This window comes from Hydra viridissima, unplaced genomic scaffold (genome assembly GCF_058129835.1).
Source record: "Hydra viridissima isolate aposymbiotic clone 2 unplaced genomic scaffold, HvirCarnegie_v1 scaffold_7, whole genome shotgun sequence".
Lineage (NCBI taxonomy): Eukaryota > Metazoa > Cnidaria > Hydrozoa > Anthoathecata > Hydridae > Hydra > Hydra viridissima.
In genome coordinates, this window is record NW_028324306.1 from 14,280,342 (window position 1) to 14,299,603 (window position 19,262).

The following is a 19,262-nucleotide window of genomic DNA, read 5'->3' on the forward strand; positions in this document are numbered from 1 at the left end:
CTAGATTTTAAGAAAAAAATCAGTGTTATTGTGATTTTTACTTTGGAGGGTGAGCTATTTTTAATTCTATTAATCATTTTATTCAAAAGAGAAACAATGTGTTAGAATATGTGAAAACATGTCGTCTTTTAAAACCAAAAACCTTTTAAAACCGAAAGTGCTCATTAAAGGAAAGACATTAAGTGTGTTTTTTTTTTTTTAACTTGGTCTATGCAACTCGAAAGGTTATGTTAAAAGGTTATGTAAAGGTTCAGATGAGCATATTTTTATTGCAAAAATACGCACTGAAATTAACCTTTAAGACACTTGTAGTTGAATTGTGCGCAAGCAATCGCGTGTAGCGGTAGAAAAACTGACGCTTAGGAGTTTATTTGTGTTAATCGGTTTTAACTGGAAATCTTTGTAAATTTAATCTGCGTGGTTTTTTTTTATGACGGTAATTGAGGGATTATTGTAGATTTTGAGCGAGTGTAAATTGAACACGAAAACGTTGCAGAGAAGAGTGATTAATAAAAGAGAAAATAAAATAAAAGAATGTTCTTCATTACGGATATTTTAGTGACACCTTTCCTGAATAATTCAAGTTATAATGGAAGATATTGGCTGAAAATCTGACCATTTTTGAGGGTAGTGAATCCAAAGATAAAGAGAAAATAACCCAATTCAAAGTTGCAGAATTTAACAAGTTTAAAAATAGATTTTGTTTTTATCAAGATGTTATTAGTTGTCTAAATATCGTTATGTAAAATCAGTTCTGATATGTTAAGCCAAATAATTATCTTAAAAATAGTCTCCGTATTTCCGTTGCGAAAATTGCTAGAACGTTACGGAATTAATAATTTTGATAGTTGTTACAAAAGTAATTGTGAATATGTGTTAATTGTAAGTATGTGTTGATTTTTATGACATTTTTGAAAGGTATTGTCTGGTATAAAAAAAGGAGAAAATTTTTGAAAAAAGGCTTTTGTTTGAAAAGAATATTGTTGTCATCGAAGTGTTGCGAGAAAACTACAGTTTTAGATTAAATAATTACGTATGTTCATGGCAAACAGCCAACAGTGAAGTGAATGTCATCTGACAACATACTCACCTTTGTTTGGAATTGAATACTTTGAAGACCTTCCTGATGATGATGGAGAAATATTAATGAGGAGGACTGGGCTATCAATAATCTTTATCTCGTTCACTTCTGGTTCTTTACCTGATCCTATTTTACAAACATACTTAAACCAAAATGAGTAAAAATGCAAAAATAAAACAAAACAAAAAAAAATTATCATTTGTTAACAATATTATTCCTAACTTAGTTACTCAAGTTTAGTCGGCGAAAATAACCAGTCATAAAACAATTGTTGTGCCGTTCATGACCAAATCGTTGATAGAAACCGTAACACTTTTTTCACAAAATGTGACGTCATTGGTCTACAGACTCCAAAAACATGAGCTAAATGTAAAAACGGACCTGTTATTTCTCTTTGGGTTGTTCTTAATATTTGTAACCATGTTATTTGAGATTTTGGTATTCCTGGCCATCTTGAGGGTGAAATATTTGGTCTTTTTGTTTTTCACATAAATATATTACTTCGAAACATGCAGTGCAATTTAATTGCTATATAACAGTGTCATTAGTCTTCAAGATTTTGTTCCAAAATACTTTATCTGAATAAGCTTGACTGATATACAGTCTTTTATGTATGTGACTTTGTTGATTGAGCCAGAGCCAGATTTCTTGATCTCTAATCATAATTTTGTACTAATGGGTTGTCAAAATCAAGGTCTAATAAGATACGAAAAATTTGTTTTCAAATTTTTCGTATCTTGTTAGACCTTGATTTTTGGCAAATTTTTTTGAGCGTGTAAGCACGTGAGTGTAATCACGTGATGTTTAGGACTATTTGTGCTTCTTTTCTTAACGTTGCTTTTGTTGTCGAAATATCGTTTAGGCTCCTTAATTTTGGTTTCTGTAATCCTCGTGCCTTTTATTTGTAGAAATGTTTTCTGCACTTAATCCTTTTTCATAATGATTGATTACATAATAAATAGAGGTTTTTGGTATTTTAATCGCTGATAAATGTTTGCGCGGAAAATTCTTAAGTTATTTTTAAGTTGTTTTTTTAAACTTCGTCATCGCGTTTAAAAAATGGCGAATATTAGCGTTTTCGTATGAGTTTTAACTTTTTAAGGTTGAGTTAAGAGTATATTAAGTTGGTCTAAAAGTATTGTTTCTAATACGTTTTCTTCGCTTTAAACGACGATCTTTCATAATCTGCAAAAAATTACGGTGGGGGTGGGGGTGGGGGTGCGAAAGTAAAATAGCGCCAAATTCTCCTTACAAAATTTATAACAAATATAACAAGCTAATTCGTTAGTCGCTTATAGTTGTTAGATGCTACTTATTGAGCATTTTTCGCAAACGTCTTGTTGTCGTTTCAGAAGCTCGTTTTCAAGTACATTTTAGTTTGAATAATTCTGGCATTTACAAACTAGACCCACGAGTTAAAGCATATAAAAAAGTTGATGGAAATATTCTTAAGAGAGTTCTTACTTCAGTTGACCAAAAGCTTGATAACCATTATTTTCCCGAAGTGATGAAGCATAAAGATAATTTGTTTAGCACATTAACTGTACCTTTTCTGTTTTAAGTTGAAACCGTTGGCTGACAAGAATTCTAAATATCCTAGTTGCCACTTTTGTAGATAAAGAAATGATGTCAGAGTTGTGTAAAGAAGAAGAAACTGTTCTTAAAACTCAAATTGACCAGTTAAAACCTTTTTCGGTAGATTCGAATATTGCTAGTAAGGTAATTAGCATTAAGATTACTTTTAAAAGTTGACACAAATTGAAAGAAACAAACTCATTGACTGATGCAAATGCATCTCAGCCTTGTAATATGTGTGGTTCAAAACTCAAAGAGGATGATTGTTGTAGATTTAGTGAAAAAAAGGCTGTAAATGAGAAAGCTCTTAAACTTTCAAATTTGCACTATTGAATAAGATTTTCTGGGTTAACTTTACATTTTGATTATAAAAACTGAAAACCAGAAATTTTATGCCAGAACTCAAAAAAGAGTGTTTTGTAAATTTAAGGAAGACTTTTATTCAATCAAAGTTAAAATAGTTGAGCCTCATAGTTGATCAGGCCATAGTTAGCTTTGGTTACATCATCATAATATGAGAAGAGCATTTGAATAATAGAAATTGGTATAGAAGTTATAAGAGAATGCACATTACCTTTATTACAATATCCTTAGGGTACCATAACAGTATTGATCAATTTAAAGTTTACTGCACTGATCCAGAATAAATTATAGTTTATATTATATACGGTTGGTACGTAATGCCATCCAGAAGTTACAAAAATCTAACTCAATATATTAATTTCCTTCATTTTAAAACAATTTGCTTTTCCAATTATTCAATACTCTGAGGACGCTCAGGAAAGCCTTAACAAACAATCCAAACTGTCAGGTTGTACCAAACTACAAAAAAAAGTAGAGTTGACATTTTGAACGATCAGAAAAAGCATTTCATTCGTAAAACACACAAGTTCTCAAGGTAGAACTTTGCCTCAAGAAGTTCCGAATACGTAATTTCAAATTGTAAAAAGTTTTTAATATTCTAATTAGTTTATTTTTATATTATAAAAATCTTTTCCTGACACCGACTTTTTTTTCAACGCGCTTTTGAGTGTGTGTTAGTACAATAATGATATATTTTGGGTTAAGGAAGCAAAATTTTGTATCATAAATAGAGTTTTAAAATGTTTAAGTCCGCTAATACGCGTTTGAACTCATGCCTGTGCGTTAAACGGGTATTTATCCAAATACTTTTTTATATACTGCGAAAAAATGAACAATAGTGAACAAGCGTACTCGTCTAGAAGAAAAGTGTGGCCCGGAGCAAGTTATTCTGGTCTGTATACAAGATATTGTAAATGATGTTCACAAAATGTTGTTATAATATCGTTTGATATTTAAAAAATTAAGATGACGTATAAGGAAAGAACTACTAATATAGCTGACCAAAAAGAGAAAAATTTGGTTTCATAAGCAGTGATAAAAACTAAGGTTATTTATGCCCACCTATCTAACTATTCTAAGTATATACAATTGGAAATTTATCTGAATATTCCAAAGAGTCACCAAACAAAGACTATACCAACGCCACATGTAGCTCTTTATCAAGTTGAGTGTGACATCCATCGAAAGTTAAAGTCCGTTTTTTTTACTATCTCAGAATGGATCTTAATAAATCTTGTAAGCCTATCTAAGGCCGTCATTATGGTTTTTTTTAATGGCTGCAAAAACAAAAATGTTGTTCCTTAGCAAAATGACTCAAACAGTATTTGAAGAAACACATTTTATGAATTTTGATAAGCTCACAATAACTTAACTTTAAATTAGATTTTTGTTGACAAAATGTAAGTCTAAGCACTCATTCCGCATTTTCATATCCTGGATGACGTTAGTTAACACCGTGGTTTTAAATATCTGAGTATTTCATATGCAAATCTCGAAATTCTATTATCTATTTGATCTTTTTTACTGATCCTGGAGCCATCTTTCATACCTATTATCTGCCAATTTGTTGGTTTACTTTCTGCTCTATAACCCCTTTCTAAATATCTTTCAGATCTTCTTATCTTTCAGATCTTCTTAAAATCTCAGATGAGACAAAACTGGGCTAAACTGGCAATTTTATGCATCTTTTTATACAAAATGATCAGACTTACATTTGTTAATGCAGTTATTATAAATAACATCTGGTTTGAGATGAAAATAGAATGGAAATCAATTCAAAGCTATGTGCTACTTTTTTTACAACATTTTCCGGTGTGTCTTTTTTTTACACTCTTCATAAAACTGATGTAAAAAAAAATCAATAATCAAAAAAGAGATCATTTATTTTGGAATTCACCATATACGATTCCAAGAACATTATTCAAAAAAATCTTTATACATATATACAAACATATATGGAATTTAGACTACTGCGTAAAGTATCTCCAACTAAATAACCTCTTTAAGCAAATAATTTTACTGTGTCCAAAATCAACGGTGTTAATCAATTTGAAGTCAATCGTGAAGAATTTTGAACTGAGTAATTTTAATTTCCAAAATTTTTTTATGTTATATACTGTAATTACATAATAATATAGCTATGTTTAAACAAAATTTTTCTTATACACTTCTTTTTTTCTAAATTGATCAATTCTACTTCACTTTTATCCAAATTAATAAATTTGTTTTGTAATTTTAATGAAAATTTAAGACTTACGTCACATTTTGCTGGCTAAGTTTGTAATTCCTTGAACTGTTCAACGTGGAAATATTATTTACCTGCTAGTCATTAGTTGCCCCCTGCAGTAGTTTTGGAAGGTACCTTAACACAACTGCACGGTAAACACCATTTTAGTATACAATCAAAAATGTTTGAAAGATGTTTTACCTGCTAATAAACTTTGTGATATGCACACAGATTAGACATTTTTTGTTACATGCAATATGCTATTCCCTATTTATTATACGATGTCTGTAGTGTAATGGAAAAAAATGTAAAGGAGTTTTCTTCAAAAAAAAAGAAAAAAATCTTTTCAAACCTTATTATCTTGAAATATATCAGTTAATGGTATTCAAAGAAAATGTTTAAGCTCCATTTGATATGTAAAATGCAAAACAAAATATCAAAATAGTAATTAATAAAAGCAAATGAATTTACCAAGCATGAGGTACTTAAAAACCACTAAAATTTATTTATTTGATGGAATTTTTGTTTCTAATTCTTACAAACTACCCTCTGAAAAAATAAAGAGTATCCAGAGTTCTTTTGTCCATTCTGCTCCTTTTAATTTATGGACACCTTTAATTTACTGCACCTTTTAATTTACTTTTTGATTCAGTTCAATTTGTACATTCATAGATAACGCAAAATGGCAAAGTAGCGATAATATAAAATCCTGAAGCACATATATTTTAGTACCTTATTCTCATATCCGACACCATTCCGAAAGCACTAGGTAGAATATAATATTTTAGTATTACGATAGCTCTTAAGGAATGTCTTTCGCATACAGTAGAGTTCAATTGTATAAAATGACATTTGAGTTCTGAATGTTTTATTTGCTTAATGTATTTAATTATACATATAAATATTGTATCAAACATATTTTCCGCATAATTTACATTACTTTTACCATTGATTCGCGCTATTAAAAATGACGTCATTTTTGTGACTTTCAACGAAATTAACAGATGATGTTACATAGGTTATGTAATATAATGACAAATATAATCGAGGAAGAAACCTGTAAGTCGTAGCACTCACATTGCTTAACTAGTAGTTTATGCAGCGTTTGTACATTTATTTCACAATTATGATCTAAAAGTTGTATAAATTATATAAAAATATATTTATGTTCTCTTTAAATAGAAAAATCAAAAAGAAAGCATAAGTTCCACTTACAATTTTCTACTGAGCTTTCTATTTTAAGGTCCGACGTTCAAATGAGCAATATTTTGTTAACTTTTTTTTCTTGGAACAATTCATTATTTAAATCTTTCCCTGCAATTGCCTATTGCTTTTTAAAGCCATTGAGAAGTATGTATTGTATTGATAAGGATATGTCATCGGGTCCCGCTCGGCCGCCAAACGAGTAATTTCGAAAAGTTTTTCGGGTCCCGAACCCGCTCGGGTATAGACCCGTTAAATACCCGATATCTCGATAGCCCGAAACAATGATCGAACGAGTTAACGATCACCGACAGCTAAGGAACCGAAATCGTCAAATTATTGGGTACCTGTGCGTGTATTAAATTTTTTTAATACCCAAAAACCAGAACCCAGTTGGTTTTTGGTTATAACACCGTTCGGTTTCCGAAACTTAGTAAAAGATTTTTAAAAATTGCGAAAATCGCTAAAAGGTATTAAAATTTGCTACGAGTTATTGCTTACGGTAACTTTAGCATTTTTTTAAGAGTCTGTAAAATGTATAAACTAAAATTTAAAAAAATTATTAAATTAAACTTATTTAAGCTGAGAGTTAATCAATCCAGTACTTAATTAAAGTCCACAGTTAATTACACAACATGAGTAAATGAAACAAGTTAAATGATTTGAAAATAAATGCAGTTTTGGTACCAAAAGTTAACTTTTTTAACACATTAGTTACCTTAGTCATTATAAAATTAAAACACTGGCAAATATAGTTTTTTCACCATTGATTTTTTACTTAACACTGATTATAAAATAAACATTTAAAATTTGGAGATGCACAGTTTGTTTTCATGATTTTCTCAGCACGAAATAAATTGAAAGAAATCTGAACCAAGGTATAGAAAATCTTTTTTGACAAATTCTCTTTCTTCTTCAATGTTCAAAACGTTAATTGCATCAATCAGGAGCTTCCTAGATGTCATCCAGCTCCTCATTTGGAATTGATGAAGAGTTTTTTGTTTCTAAGCAGAACTTGAGCAGCATTTTTCTCTCAAACTGAGAGTAGTTGCATTTAATGAAGAGCAGTTTTTTAGACTTTAGTAGATTTCTTCCCTTCGTAGCTGTCAGGTTGGCAGTGATGAACAAGCGCTAGGATAGCAAAGGCACCCTCGGACAGAACTAGATAAACATTCCCTTTTGTCACCCAGAACTGCATTGGCTTTCCCATCCGAACAAAAATTGCCAAAAAAATCTCCTTTCAATTCAATCACGCTCTTCTTCTCCTTCTTTGGCTGGGTAAAGCTGAAAGAGAAGCTTCCAAATTGTGAGTGCCGAAGGCTGTAGTTGACAGGGAATGGTTCAAGCTTGGAGTCTTCTTCCCCACTTTGCTGAAGAAACTTGAAAAGAACTCTTGAATCCTTGACAAAATTCTGGAGACTAAATTTAGTTTCTTTGAACTTGGTTTTCAAAAACTTGCGCATTGGTCTGAAATTTATAAAAGAGAATTAAAAAAGGCTAGCTTTTATTGGCAAAAAGCCTGACTTTAGCAGATATGGGCAGATAGTCAGACTATGGGCAGATTGTCAGACTTATTCATACTTTAACCAATTTTTACTGAGTTTGTGTCCTAATATTTACAACTATTTTTATTTTTGAAATTATTTCAACTATTCCCAATTTCTCGCATTCCTTTTAATTATTCAAAACTGATTGTATTACTTCAGATCATTTTTAGCACTTATTTATATGAGCAACTTTAGATGTAACTTTTGACAACTAGCACGTCTAATGGTGGATTGGAAACTTGAACAAAAGTAGACTAGAGCCAGTTACATTGCAACTTTTGACTGATGATATTTTAAAATGGCTTTTCATTCATATTTGTAACAACGGTCCAAGTAGTTGGCAACCAGATAGACAACTTGTCTTTACAAATTTAAGCAATGCTTGAAGGCAATTAGTATCCTGTGTAAAAATTACAGGCACTAAACAAAGAAATTAAACTAACTGGCAATGTATTACCTGGTTTTTCGGCTTCGCTTTCAAGGGTAGGTAGGTCATCTGGATCTGAAGTTAATGTTCTGTTTTCTTTATCACGTTCATTTCATTCTTCGTTTTCAGTATCAACATCGCCTAGATCTTGTGATGACTGAACATTTGACTGGCTAGCAAACATTTTTGAAATGTTTTTTAAGCACGTCTTTCTTTTTTAACCAAGTCTGATTTTAATATCAAAAGTTACAACCTTTCTAACATCACTTAAGGAAACGGAAAAGGAAACAATTCTAAATACAAACAATGATGCTTTACGATCGCTTTTGATGGTTTTTGCTTACTTTAAATTTTTCGTAAAAACTAATCAGTGTTGAGCATTTCACATAAAGGGTGAGATACAGTAATTTTGTCAACCGGATTACGTCAATAGCAGAGGAAATATGTTAAATTTTGTTTAACTACCAAAACGCCAAGTGAAGATGTAATTATTGCGATTATTACGGTTGTATTCCACTTTGGTAACTTTTTTAGAAATATCAACTATTTTTGAACAAAATGGAACTTTTTCATAAAATACCCGGTAGAACCGTTAGGGAATTATTTTTTTACCGGGTAATCGGGTTCGGGAACCAATAGGATCAATAACTTTCGACTACCGATAACTTAAATTATTGAGTCGGGTCGTGTATGAAAAATTTCAACTACCAGGTCTTATCGGCGTTATCGGGTAATCGGAGTCCGATAAAAATTTTTCTGGCTTTTATCGGGATTCGATACCTGTCGGGTCGGGTCTCGTCCGGTTCCTATCGGAACCCGGACATTCCCTAGTATTGATTTTAAACGCCGTCATCTTGGCGGCAAAAAGTATAAATCTTTTTAATTCAAATTTTAAAATACAAAAAACAAACCGTCAAATTTCAAAACAATAGAATATATTTATTTGGTACCAATGATCTGAAAGTAATAATTTAATATCCAATTAATATTTTCAGATCAGTGTTACCAAATAACATTAAGTTAAGTAGCAATTAATTGGTAATGATTTTGTTGTGACTTGAAATTGACTGTAAACTGACCCTCGGTGTTTGATTTTTCCGATGATAACGAATAATAGCGAATTACCATTTTTTGCATTATTCTTTTAAGATAAATTAGCTTTCTAAAGTTTAGTAAAAAACTCTTATGTTTTGAAAATAGCAAAGTATTTGGTGCGAATTTTAATTTGGGGTTTAATTTAGGGTTTTTTATTTTTTGTTAGTAAATTTTATAAGAATATTAAATCAAAAAAAAAAAAAAAAATTTTAATACTATAAATATTAAAAATACATAAACAAAATGATATGATAATATAAAAAAAAAAAAAATTTTAATACTATACATATTAAAAATACATAAACAAAATGATATGATAATATAAAAAAAAAAAAATTTTAATACTATACATATTAAAAATACATAAGCAAAATGATATGATACTATGCAAAATAATCAAATATTTAAAATGTTGAAAAGTTTAGACGCACTTTAAATTTAACAAAAAAAAAACAAAAAACAAAATCTATATTTAGTGTCGACCACCTTTAGCCTTAACACAACATAAGACTCTTCTTGGCAGAGACTCAACTAAACCGTTGCATATCTCAACTGGTACTCTACACCAGATCTTCTTTTCCAATTCTTTGAGCTGTTCCAAACTGGTAATTTCAACTTTTTCTAATTCACAGTCTATCCATTGCCAGATGTTCTCTATAGGGTTCAAATTAGGTAAGTACGATGACCAAGGCATTGCTACAATATTGTTCTTTTCAAATCATTCTTTTGTATAATGTGCAGTATGAGCTGTAGCGCCATCTTGCTGAAACTTCCAATCTTCATCTCTAAGCTCAAGATTATCTATTATTGGAATTACGTTGTTTTCCAGGAAATCTACATTAAAAATCTAGAGTTGATTCTACCGGAGTATGCTTGGCACTTACCAATACCTTTGTAGCTAAAAAACAACCAGATAACAATAGAGCCTATCAGTGACTGGTCGCTTATTGTCAAACAGGGTGTAAACAAAAAAAGAAGCCTACAGAGCAGCTGATGGTAACAAATGTAGCTATTAATGAGTTAAATGAAAGAAAAAGAAGAGCAAAAAATGTCATCATTTATGGAGTAGCCGAATCAAATAAAGAAAGCATAGAAACGAAATCAAAAGAAGATGAGTCAAAAGTAAATGAAATTTTTAAGATCATGAATCAAGAGAATGTAAAACCAAAATTTGTTAGACGGCTGAGATCTAAAACTAATAAACCAGGTCCAATTCTCGTTGAATTAGCTGAGGATATTGTTCGCAACACAATATTAGCATCAGCTAAAAAATTGAGAAGTAATGTCGCATATAAAGATATTTATATTAGTCCAGATTTAAATGAGGCTCAGAGACTCCAAGACTTTAACCTCAGAACTGAAAGAAATAAAATGAATCAAGCAAGACCAGACAATGACCCCTTTTGGTATGGCATCCGTGGCAATAAGATCATTAAATTTAAAAAGAAACCAAATCAATACTTTTATACATAATTCAGTGTCAGATTGCAATGAAATTAAAAGGCTCATGTTTAAACTTAAATGCTACCTCTCTTGATAACAAGCTAAATGAGTTCAAACCCAGTGGGCATGCGTCGTCCGCACGACGTCCCACGGACGTGCTAAGGACGTCTGGACGTCTAACGGACGTCTTATGGACGTCGCGCGGACGACGCATGCCCACTGGGAAGTGGTAATTGAACAATACAAACCAAATGTAATTTCTGTGACTGAGACATGGTTTAAAAGCGATTCAGTTGTAAACATTGAAGGATACCATCTGTATAGAAAAGACAGATCAGAAGGACGAAGAGGCGGTGGTGTTTGTTTATATATAGACAACTCATTAGACTCCTATGAACTAAATGATGCCGTTGTAAATCCCTGTAAATAAGTATGGGCAGTTGTTTATTTTGATAATGACAAGTATTTACTTGGATGTATCTACAGGCCAAATGATTTTTTGGATATTGCAGAGTTTGATGTGGTTTTTGGACTAGCACTCAAATATATAGACAAAAATAATTTCAAAGACTTACTTATCATGGGCGACTTCAATTTCCCATCAATCAACTGGTCAAATGGTTGTGTTGATGCAATTTCAAATGAGAACGGAATTGGATATAAATTTACAGATATTTTAAATGATAATTTTCTTTATAAGCATATTAACATACCAACTTTCCAGCTGTCAAATGAACAACTTGGGAATACCTTAGATTTAATCTTTACAACTCAATCAGCAAGCAGTGGCGTATCTAGGGTGGGGCAGGCAGGGCACGTGCCATGGGCGCCAACCTGAAAGGGGCGCAAAAGAGGCTTGGTTGCGATACAATAAGTGAGAACTATATAAAATAAATTAAGAAATAATATATTATATAAAATAAATTAAGTTTTGAATTATTTCTCAGTGTTAGATCTATTATGCTTTTCAATTGTTCTGCAAAATATTATATTTCTAAAAAATGTGCTAAAAAAAGCGGTTACGAATATGTCAAGGAAATCGACTGTTATTAATAAAAATTGAAGAAAAAAATTAAGATCGATAAAAAAGGGGGGTAAAAAAAAATGTATATTTAGTCTATTTTTTAGTCAAGATATCATTGTTTTAACTAAGGTAAGATTTTAGACAAATTATTCTGACTCAGCATCAAAAAAAGCAAATTTCATTTTTCTTTTAAAAAGTTAAAGTTTTAACATAATTTCTTTATATAAAAAACAAAAAACAAGCTTTTAACATTTATAAATAAAAAGTTAGATTTAAAGGGGGTGAGCCACCTTAAATAAATCAAAACTGAAATATACACTGGCGCCTGGTATTGCCTGCATGGGCGCCTTCTGAATCACTGGATTCGTCTTCTACAAATATATTCTAAAATATTTTGTTGAGATATGTTAAGGTAATTAAAAAATATATTGCTTTTGTCAATTATATATAGCAAATTCTTAATAATTTTAAAAATAATTAGCTGAGAACCATGAATCGTTCTTTTGAGAAAAAGGAAAGTGGGGCTGCAGGTCGAAAACGACGTTCATTAGAGGCAAAAGAAAAAGAAAAAAGCAGCAAAGTTTTTAAGATGTTTTTTCAAAAATCGAACACGAGCACGAGCACGACTTCTTCAGATAATCTAGAAATTTCTGCAAGCACAAGGCCTCAAGAATTAGAAGATACTGGGTCAAGTTCAAGCAAGAAAGAATTAGCTGCGGCATCTATTGATGGCGATGCAGAGAGTTTTAGTTATAATTCCAAAATCCTTGCTACTTCTGAAGAAACAGAAGTTGGGCCTGAGTTTGACAAAGAAATGAAGATTGATGACGTTGAAGATAAAGACTTGATATCCGAAAACGTCCAAATTATTAAATGTCCCATACCTAAAATTATTGTAGAACACGACATCGGATTTCTTATGTTTAGCGAACAAACAGGAAAAGCAATCATAACTGATCCATTGAGAATTGAAATTATTAAACATGGTTTTAAATATTTCCAAAACATCGAAGGTCCTTTTCTGCCGACTAACAATCGTTCTATGAACAAAAGTTGGTTCTTTAAAAAATTAGGAAATGGTCACGGTGAGCAAGTGATGCGTTCATGGTTGGTTTACTCGCCTTCCAAAAAATCTGCCTTTTGTTTTTGCTGTCTTCTTTTTTTAAAATGCGAAAACTAATCTAGTTTGGAACAAGAAAGCGGATTTAATAATTGGAAAGCACCTGAGAGAATGAATGTACATGAAAATTCAAAAAACCACAGACAATGCTTTACCCAATGGAAAGAACTGGAAAGAAATTTATTTTACAATAGAGGAATAATTGATGCAGAACTTCAACAACAAATTCAAAGAGAAAATCAAAAGTGGTGTGATATTTTGAAAAGGCTGTTGCACTGCATCAAATACCTTGCAATGCAAAATTTAGCTTTGCGAGGACACCGAGAATCACTTCAATCAAATGCTAACTCAGGAAATTTACTTGGTTTACTGAAACTAGTTTCCAATTTTGATCCTGTTATTAAAGATCATTTAAAATTTGCGGAGAGCCATCCTGGATCCACAACATATCTTTCTCCCAACATTCAGAACGAGTTCATTCACATCATAGCATCCACTGTTCGTGCTAACTTGCTTGAAAAGATACATAAAGCAAAGTATTATGGGCTAATGTTTGACTCAACTCCAGATTTAGCCCATCGCGAATAAATGTCTGAGGTAGTTAGGTATGTCGAGATCAATTTCGAGAAAAAAACAGTATATATAAAAGAATCTTTCCTTGGCTTTATCCAACTCAGCGATAAGGATGCAGCTAGCTTAGCTCAAACAATATTGGAGCAATTAGAAAAAGACGATATGAATGTAGAAAATTGCAGGTCACAATGCTATGACAATGCTGCTGTTATGGCTGGCCACAAGAGTGGTGTGCATCAAATAATAAAGGAAAAAAACAACCTTGCCATATTTGTCAATTGTGACAATCATAGTCTTAATTTGGTAGGCGTACATGCGGCTAAAGAAGAAGTAATGATGGTTACTTTTTTTGGAACCATCAATGAGCTTTACGTTTTTTTCTCAAGATCAACTCAACGATGGCAAAAACTTAAAGATGCTGTGCCTATTACTTTAAAGTCCGATTCCGATACCAGGTGGAGCGCCAAAACAGAATCAGTAAAACCTGTACACACCTACATTGATGAAATAGTGGAAGTTCTTCAGAACTTAATGGTAGACGAAAGCGCGTCAAATGAAACGAAAAGCGATGCAAAGCAGCTTTATAATAGAATTTTAACGTATGACTTTCTCACATTGCTAGGGTTTTGGAACAAGATTCTTGGCCGAATTGACCGTGTTCAAAAGAGGTTGCTGGATCCTAAAATGAACTTTCATAATGCAGCTTTAGATTTGAAATCGCTCCAAGATTATTTCCAAAGTGAAAGAGAAGTCTTAGTTAATGACTCAATAAAAGAAGGAGTTCAAATTTGCAACGAATGGGGTGTTGAATTTGAAAGACGTCAAAGAAGAAAAAAAAGAATGGATGGCGAAATGTCTAGAGATGTTGGGTTAACAGCAAAAGAAGAAATGGAAAGGGTAATAAAAGGGACTGTCGACCGTCTTTTTAATGAATTGAAAACAAGAAGTGTTCGATTAATGGAAATTGATGAAAAATTTGGATTTCTTCTTGATGTGGAAGGGTTGTGCTTCAATACGGAAATCAATCACTTAAAAGATCAATGTAAAAAATTTGGCGAAGTCTACAGTTCTGATGTGGATGGACGAGAACTGTACGAAGAAATTTTGGACTGTAGAATGCTGCTTACTAGCCGTAAGGAAAAAATATCAAGTCCCGAGCAACTACTTATGTTTATAGTTGAATATGGAGACGAAAACGTTTTCCCTAATATGCGTATAGCATTGCAAATATTGCTAAAAAAATAGCTGTGTCTGTAGCTAGTTGTGAAAGATCATTCAGTAAACTTAAACTGATTAACTCTTACTTGAGAGCTTCGATGGGCCAAAGCCGTCTCTGTGATCTCGCTTTACTAAGCATAGAGCGAGAAATTACCGAAGAAATTGACTTTGACAATGTTATTAAGAAATTTGCAGCAATTAAAGCTAGAAAAATAAATTTGTAATGTATGTTACATAAACAAATTGTTTATTTATAATGAATAATAAAGTTTTATTAAAAGTTTGTGTCATCATTTATTAAAAAATTGTAATTAAGCACTTTATGTGGGGGAGGAGGGGCGCGAGATCGGTGTTTGCCCCAGGCGCTATTTACCCTAGGTACGCCACTGTCAGCAAGTGTTAACGAAATAGATTCAAAATTTGTTTTGGGAAACATAACTAGGGGCCATCTAATAATATGTTTCAGTTTCATCTTGTCTGATAAAGCAATCCGTGACAATTAAAGTAAGCAAAGATTTATGTTTGCTAATTCCAATTTTGAACGAATATCTGACCTAATTTCAAATGTTGACTGGATACAATGCTTCAGTAACAAAAATGTACAAGAAATGTTTGATAAACTGATTATTTATACTGAGGTGGCATGTAACCATTTCACTCTAATTAAAAAGACATTAAACTCTTTAAAAATTAGACCAGCATGGGTTAATGCTAGGTTAAAGTTTCTTATTAGAAGCAAACAAAATTTAAGATATAAAAACTGCTCATGTAAATGGAACGACCCTGTTTTGAAATTAAAGAATCGTTTAAAACCAGAAAACTGCCAGTGCAATTTAGATCAGCAAATATCACTCCTCTGTACAAAAAAGGTGAAAAAACCTTAGCAGGAAACTACCAACCGGTATCACTCACCTCAATTGCATGTAAAATAATAGAAGATATAATCAGATGTAAACTTGAAACTTTTCTATATAAGTTCAAACTAATAAGCAAGCAACAGCATGTTTTTGTTAAAAATAAATCATGCTTAACGAATCTACTTGAAACACTTGATTTTATTTCAACCGCCTTAGAGAATACTAAACCTGTTGATGTTATATTTTTGGATTTTGCCAGGGCATTTGACACAGTACCACATAAAAGATTGTTGCTTAAACTTACAGCTTATGGAATATCTGGTCTGACAATACAATGGATTGAAGCATTCTTAAAAGAAAGAAAATTCTCTTGGGCAGAAATTACCAGTGGTGTGCCACAAGGGTCAGTAATTGGACCACTCTTATTTGTACTATTTATAAACGATTTGCCTGATATTTTAAAAAAACTAACAAAGCTATATGCTGACGACACTAAAATTATGAATGAAATGCTTTCGATTGCATCAACTCTTTCTTTGCAATCAGATCTCAATTCAGCTTTTAAGTGGACTCAAGACTGGCTTGTGAAATTTAATATTTCAAAATGTACGGTCAGCTAACAGTGTTAAAGCAGTACTTGATTGCTGGATGAGCAGCAATTAAGCGAATCGGCTGTTTTAGTGTGTTGATACCACACTCACTGGCTCACACCAGTTACAGCATTTACTAATACTAATACTAATACTAATATTGCTTATCATCAAAAGTGCTCACAGAAATAAAGAAAAAATCCAATTCTTACTGCAAACCGATACTTTTTGCCTCTCATAATAATTGTTTTCGGACTTAAAACTAATTAGGAGAGATTTGTTCATTGATCAAAATAAAAATAAAAAAAATCTCGAGGACCACTAGGGAACATTAATGTTATCAACGTGCATGTATCCGCAGCACTTTTCCTTAAAATCTCCACAGTAATGACAAATCAAATTAATTTTTAAATCATTTAGGATATCAAAAATTATGTAGAAGAGAAAATATATTTTTTCTTTCTTTTATATATATATATATATATATATATATATATATATATATATATATATATATATATATATATATATATATATATATATATATATATATATATATATAATTTCAACCTGTACATTTTTTTTTAGATAAAATTATCAATTAATGTTAAAGGAATTTTAAAAATGTATAATAGGCTGTTTCAATCATTATTCAAGGAGAATAAGTTAGTGTCTAAAAGATATTTTCATGATGCTTACATGATAAGACCAAATACAAAAGCCCAGGAACAAGAAAAGCAAGCATGTTACTTGACTAAAACTATTGTAAAGCCAGATCTCCCAGAAGTTTATTCAAAGAGAAGTACTTTAATACCTGAAAATGAAAGATTATTAATGATTGCTTCAATTAAAAATTGTATTATTGAGACTAATTTATTTCAACGAGATGAAAAACTGATTTTTGAAAAGCGTACAGGTGATAGAAGTAAGATTAGACTAACTCATAAGTTTCATCATAGTTTATCTACACCATTGCTGCTTAATATGTTTAAGGTGATTTGGGGATTTGATTGTTCAAGGTATTGTAATTTTTTGTTTATTTAAAAATGGATTTTGCATGTGTTTATTTAAAAGCAGATTTATATATATATATATATATATATATATATATATATATATATATATATATATATATATATATATATATATATATATTTATGTTTATATTTATATTTGTATATACTTATGTAGGTGTGTATGTATGTATGGATGTATGGATGTATGTATGTATGTATGTATGTATGTATGTATGTATGTATGTATGTATGTATGTATGTATGTATGTACATACTACACACGTAAATATGTATATACATACATACATAAATAAGTACATACGTACATACATAATACATAATACATATATACATACATACATACATACATACATACATACATACATACATACATACATACATACATACATACATACATACATACATACATACATACATACATACATACATACATACATACATACATACATACATACATGCAAGCATGCATGCATGCATACATGCATACATACATACATACATACATACATGCATGCATACATACATACATACATACATACATACATACATACATACATACATACATACATACATACATACATACATACATACATACATACATACATACATATACATACATATATGCATACATACATACATATACACTATATTAGTCAATAATTGATTATTTAAACATACTCATATGTATTTTAGAGTTGCTGATCTTCATTCCAAACATTTCTCATATCGACCAGATATTGCTGCACCATGGGAAAGATTAGGTCATAAAATACAAGTCTCAGGAAAACTCGGCCAATTAATTAGTGGAAATTCTCTACTCTCATTATTTTCTGATGATATCTCATCAAGCAGCAATGAAATCTTAAAATGGGATGATATAATATCTCCTTTCTTTGATTTAAGTATATGCAAAACAAAGTTTCTACCAAGATCAGGTTTTTATGAAAATACCCTCTATCCACATCCGCAGACTCTTTTGATCATCAATCCTTTTAGTTGGTATACTAGATTTACTACAGGACAAGGTGGGTTCTTTTTAATTTAATTACCAATGTAAGGTAAATTAGTACTTAACTTTAGATATTAAAGGTTTCAGTTCTATTTAGATATACACAGACATTTTTTATATACTTTTATATATATGTAAAAAATATACTTATAATAAAAATATACTTTTTGATAATAACTGATAAACTAATTATTTTTTAGCAATATTCTATAGCTTCGCACATACTCTAGCATATGCATTGAACAATGGTGAAGAGATGGGTAAAGATTTACAATCACCAATTCCATTTCAGTGTATTTCATTTGATGGTGAAATCTTTACATTTGTTTGCTACCAGCTTAACACTTTAAATTTTAATGATGACAGCGGTATAAAGAATTTCGCTTGGATTTCCAGCGAGAATAAACTGTATAATAACGTCAGAGAAGAAATTTTTCAAAAAGATCTTGTTAGTAAAAATCAAGCTAATGATTATGTAGAGTATTTTGGTAAACGAGTTTCTTTAACTGATTTTAACCGTAAGAGGTTGAGTGATACATTTGAAGATGAACAAGTAATGCAAGTTGTTATTGATGGTTTTAACAACGAAACAGCAAACATGTTCTTAGATTTTATATTTAACTCATTCACTAGTAAACTACCTGAATCTGCCCAATTGTAATGAATATATTGGCTAAAAATTATTAAAATTTTTATTTTTATCTCTTGGAAGTTTTTTTGATTCTTATCTGAATTATAAACTTAGTTAAAAAAGGTTCTTGTTTTTAGCTGAGTTTATAGTGTAGTTAATAATGGAACTTTGTCGTTCTCAAGCAAACTTACATTTCCTTTATAAAACCAAAAGCAAGTTGTATATACTGAAGTTATATTGAA

General features: G+C 31.0%; 2 protein-coding genes across 3 annotated transcripts in view; both read left to right on the forward strand.

Annotated features, from left to right (window-relative positions):
- The window catches only part of LOC145184741 (large ribosomal subunit protein mL37-like), a 253,325-nt gene extending 234,236 nt beyond the window's left edge, over window positions 1-19,089 (forward strand). The window contains exons 2-4 of one of the 2 annotated variants that reach the window (XM_090093263.1): window positions 16,932-17,362; window positions 18,074-18,405; window positions 18,590-19,089. In XM_090093263.1, coding sequence (XP_089949389.1) covers window positions 16,968-17,362; window positions 18,074-18,405; window positions 18,590-19,050 — 1,188 coding nt within the window. In that variant the 5' untranslated portion in view covers window positions 16,932-16,967 and the 3' untranslated portion in view covers window positions 19,051-19,089. Of the gene's footprint in view, window positions 1-16,925; window positions 17,363-18,073; window positions 18,406-18,589 lie in introns of those variants that run through there. The other variant, XM_090093262.1, reaches the window with a different exon arrangement.
- Window positions 13,694-14,923, forward strand: LOC149886271 (zinc finger MYM-type protein 1-like). The gene has a single exon (XM_090094356.1). It carries the CDS (start codon window positions 13,694-13,696, stop codon window positions 14,921-14,923), a length of 1,230 nt encoding a protein of 409 aa, XP_089950482.1.
- Window positions 19,090-19,262: the final 173 nt, after the last annotated feature.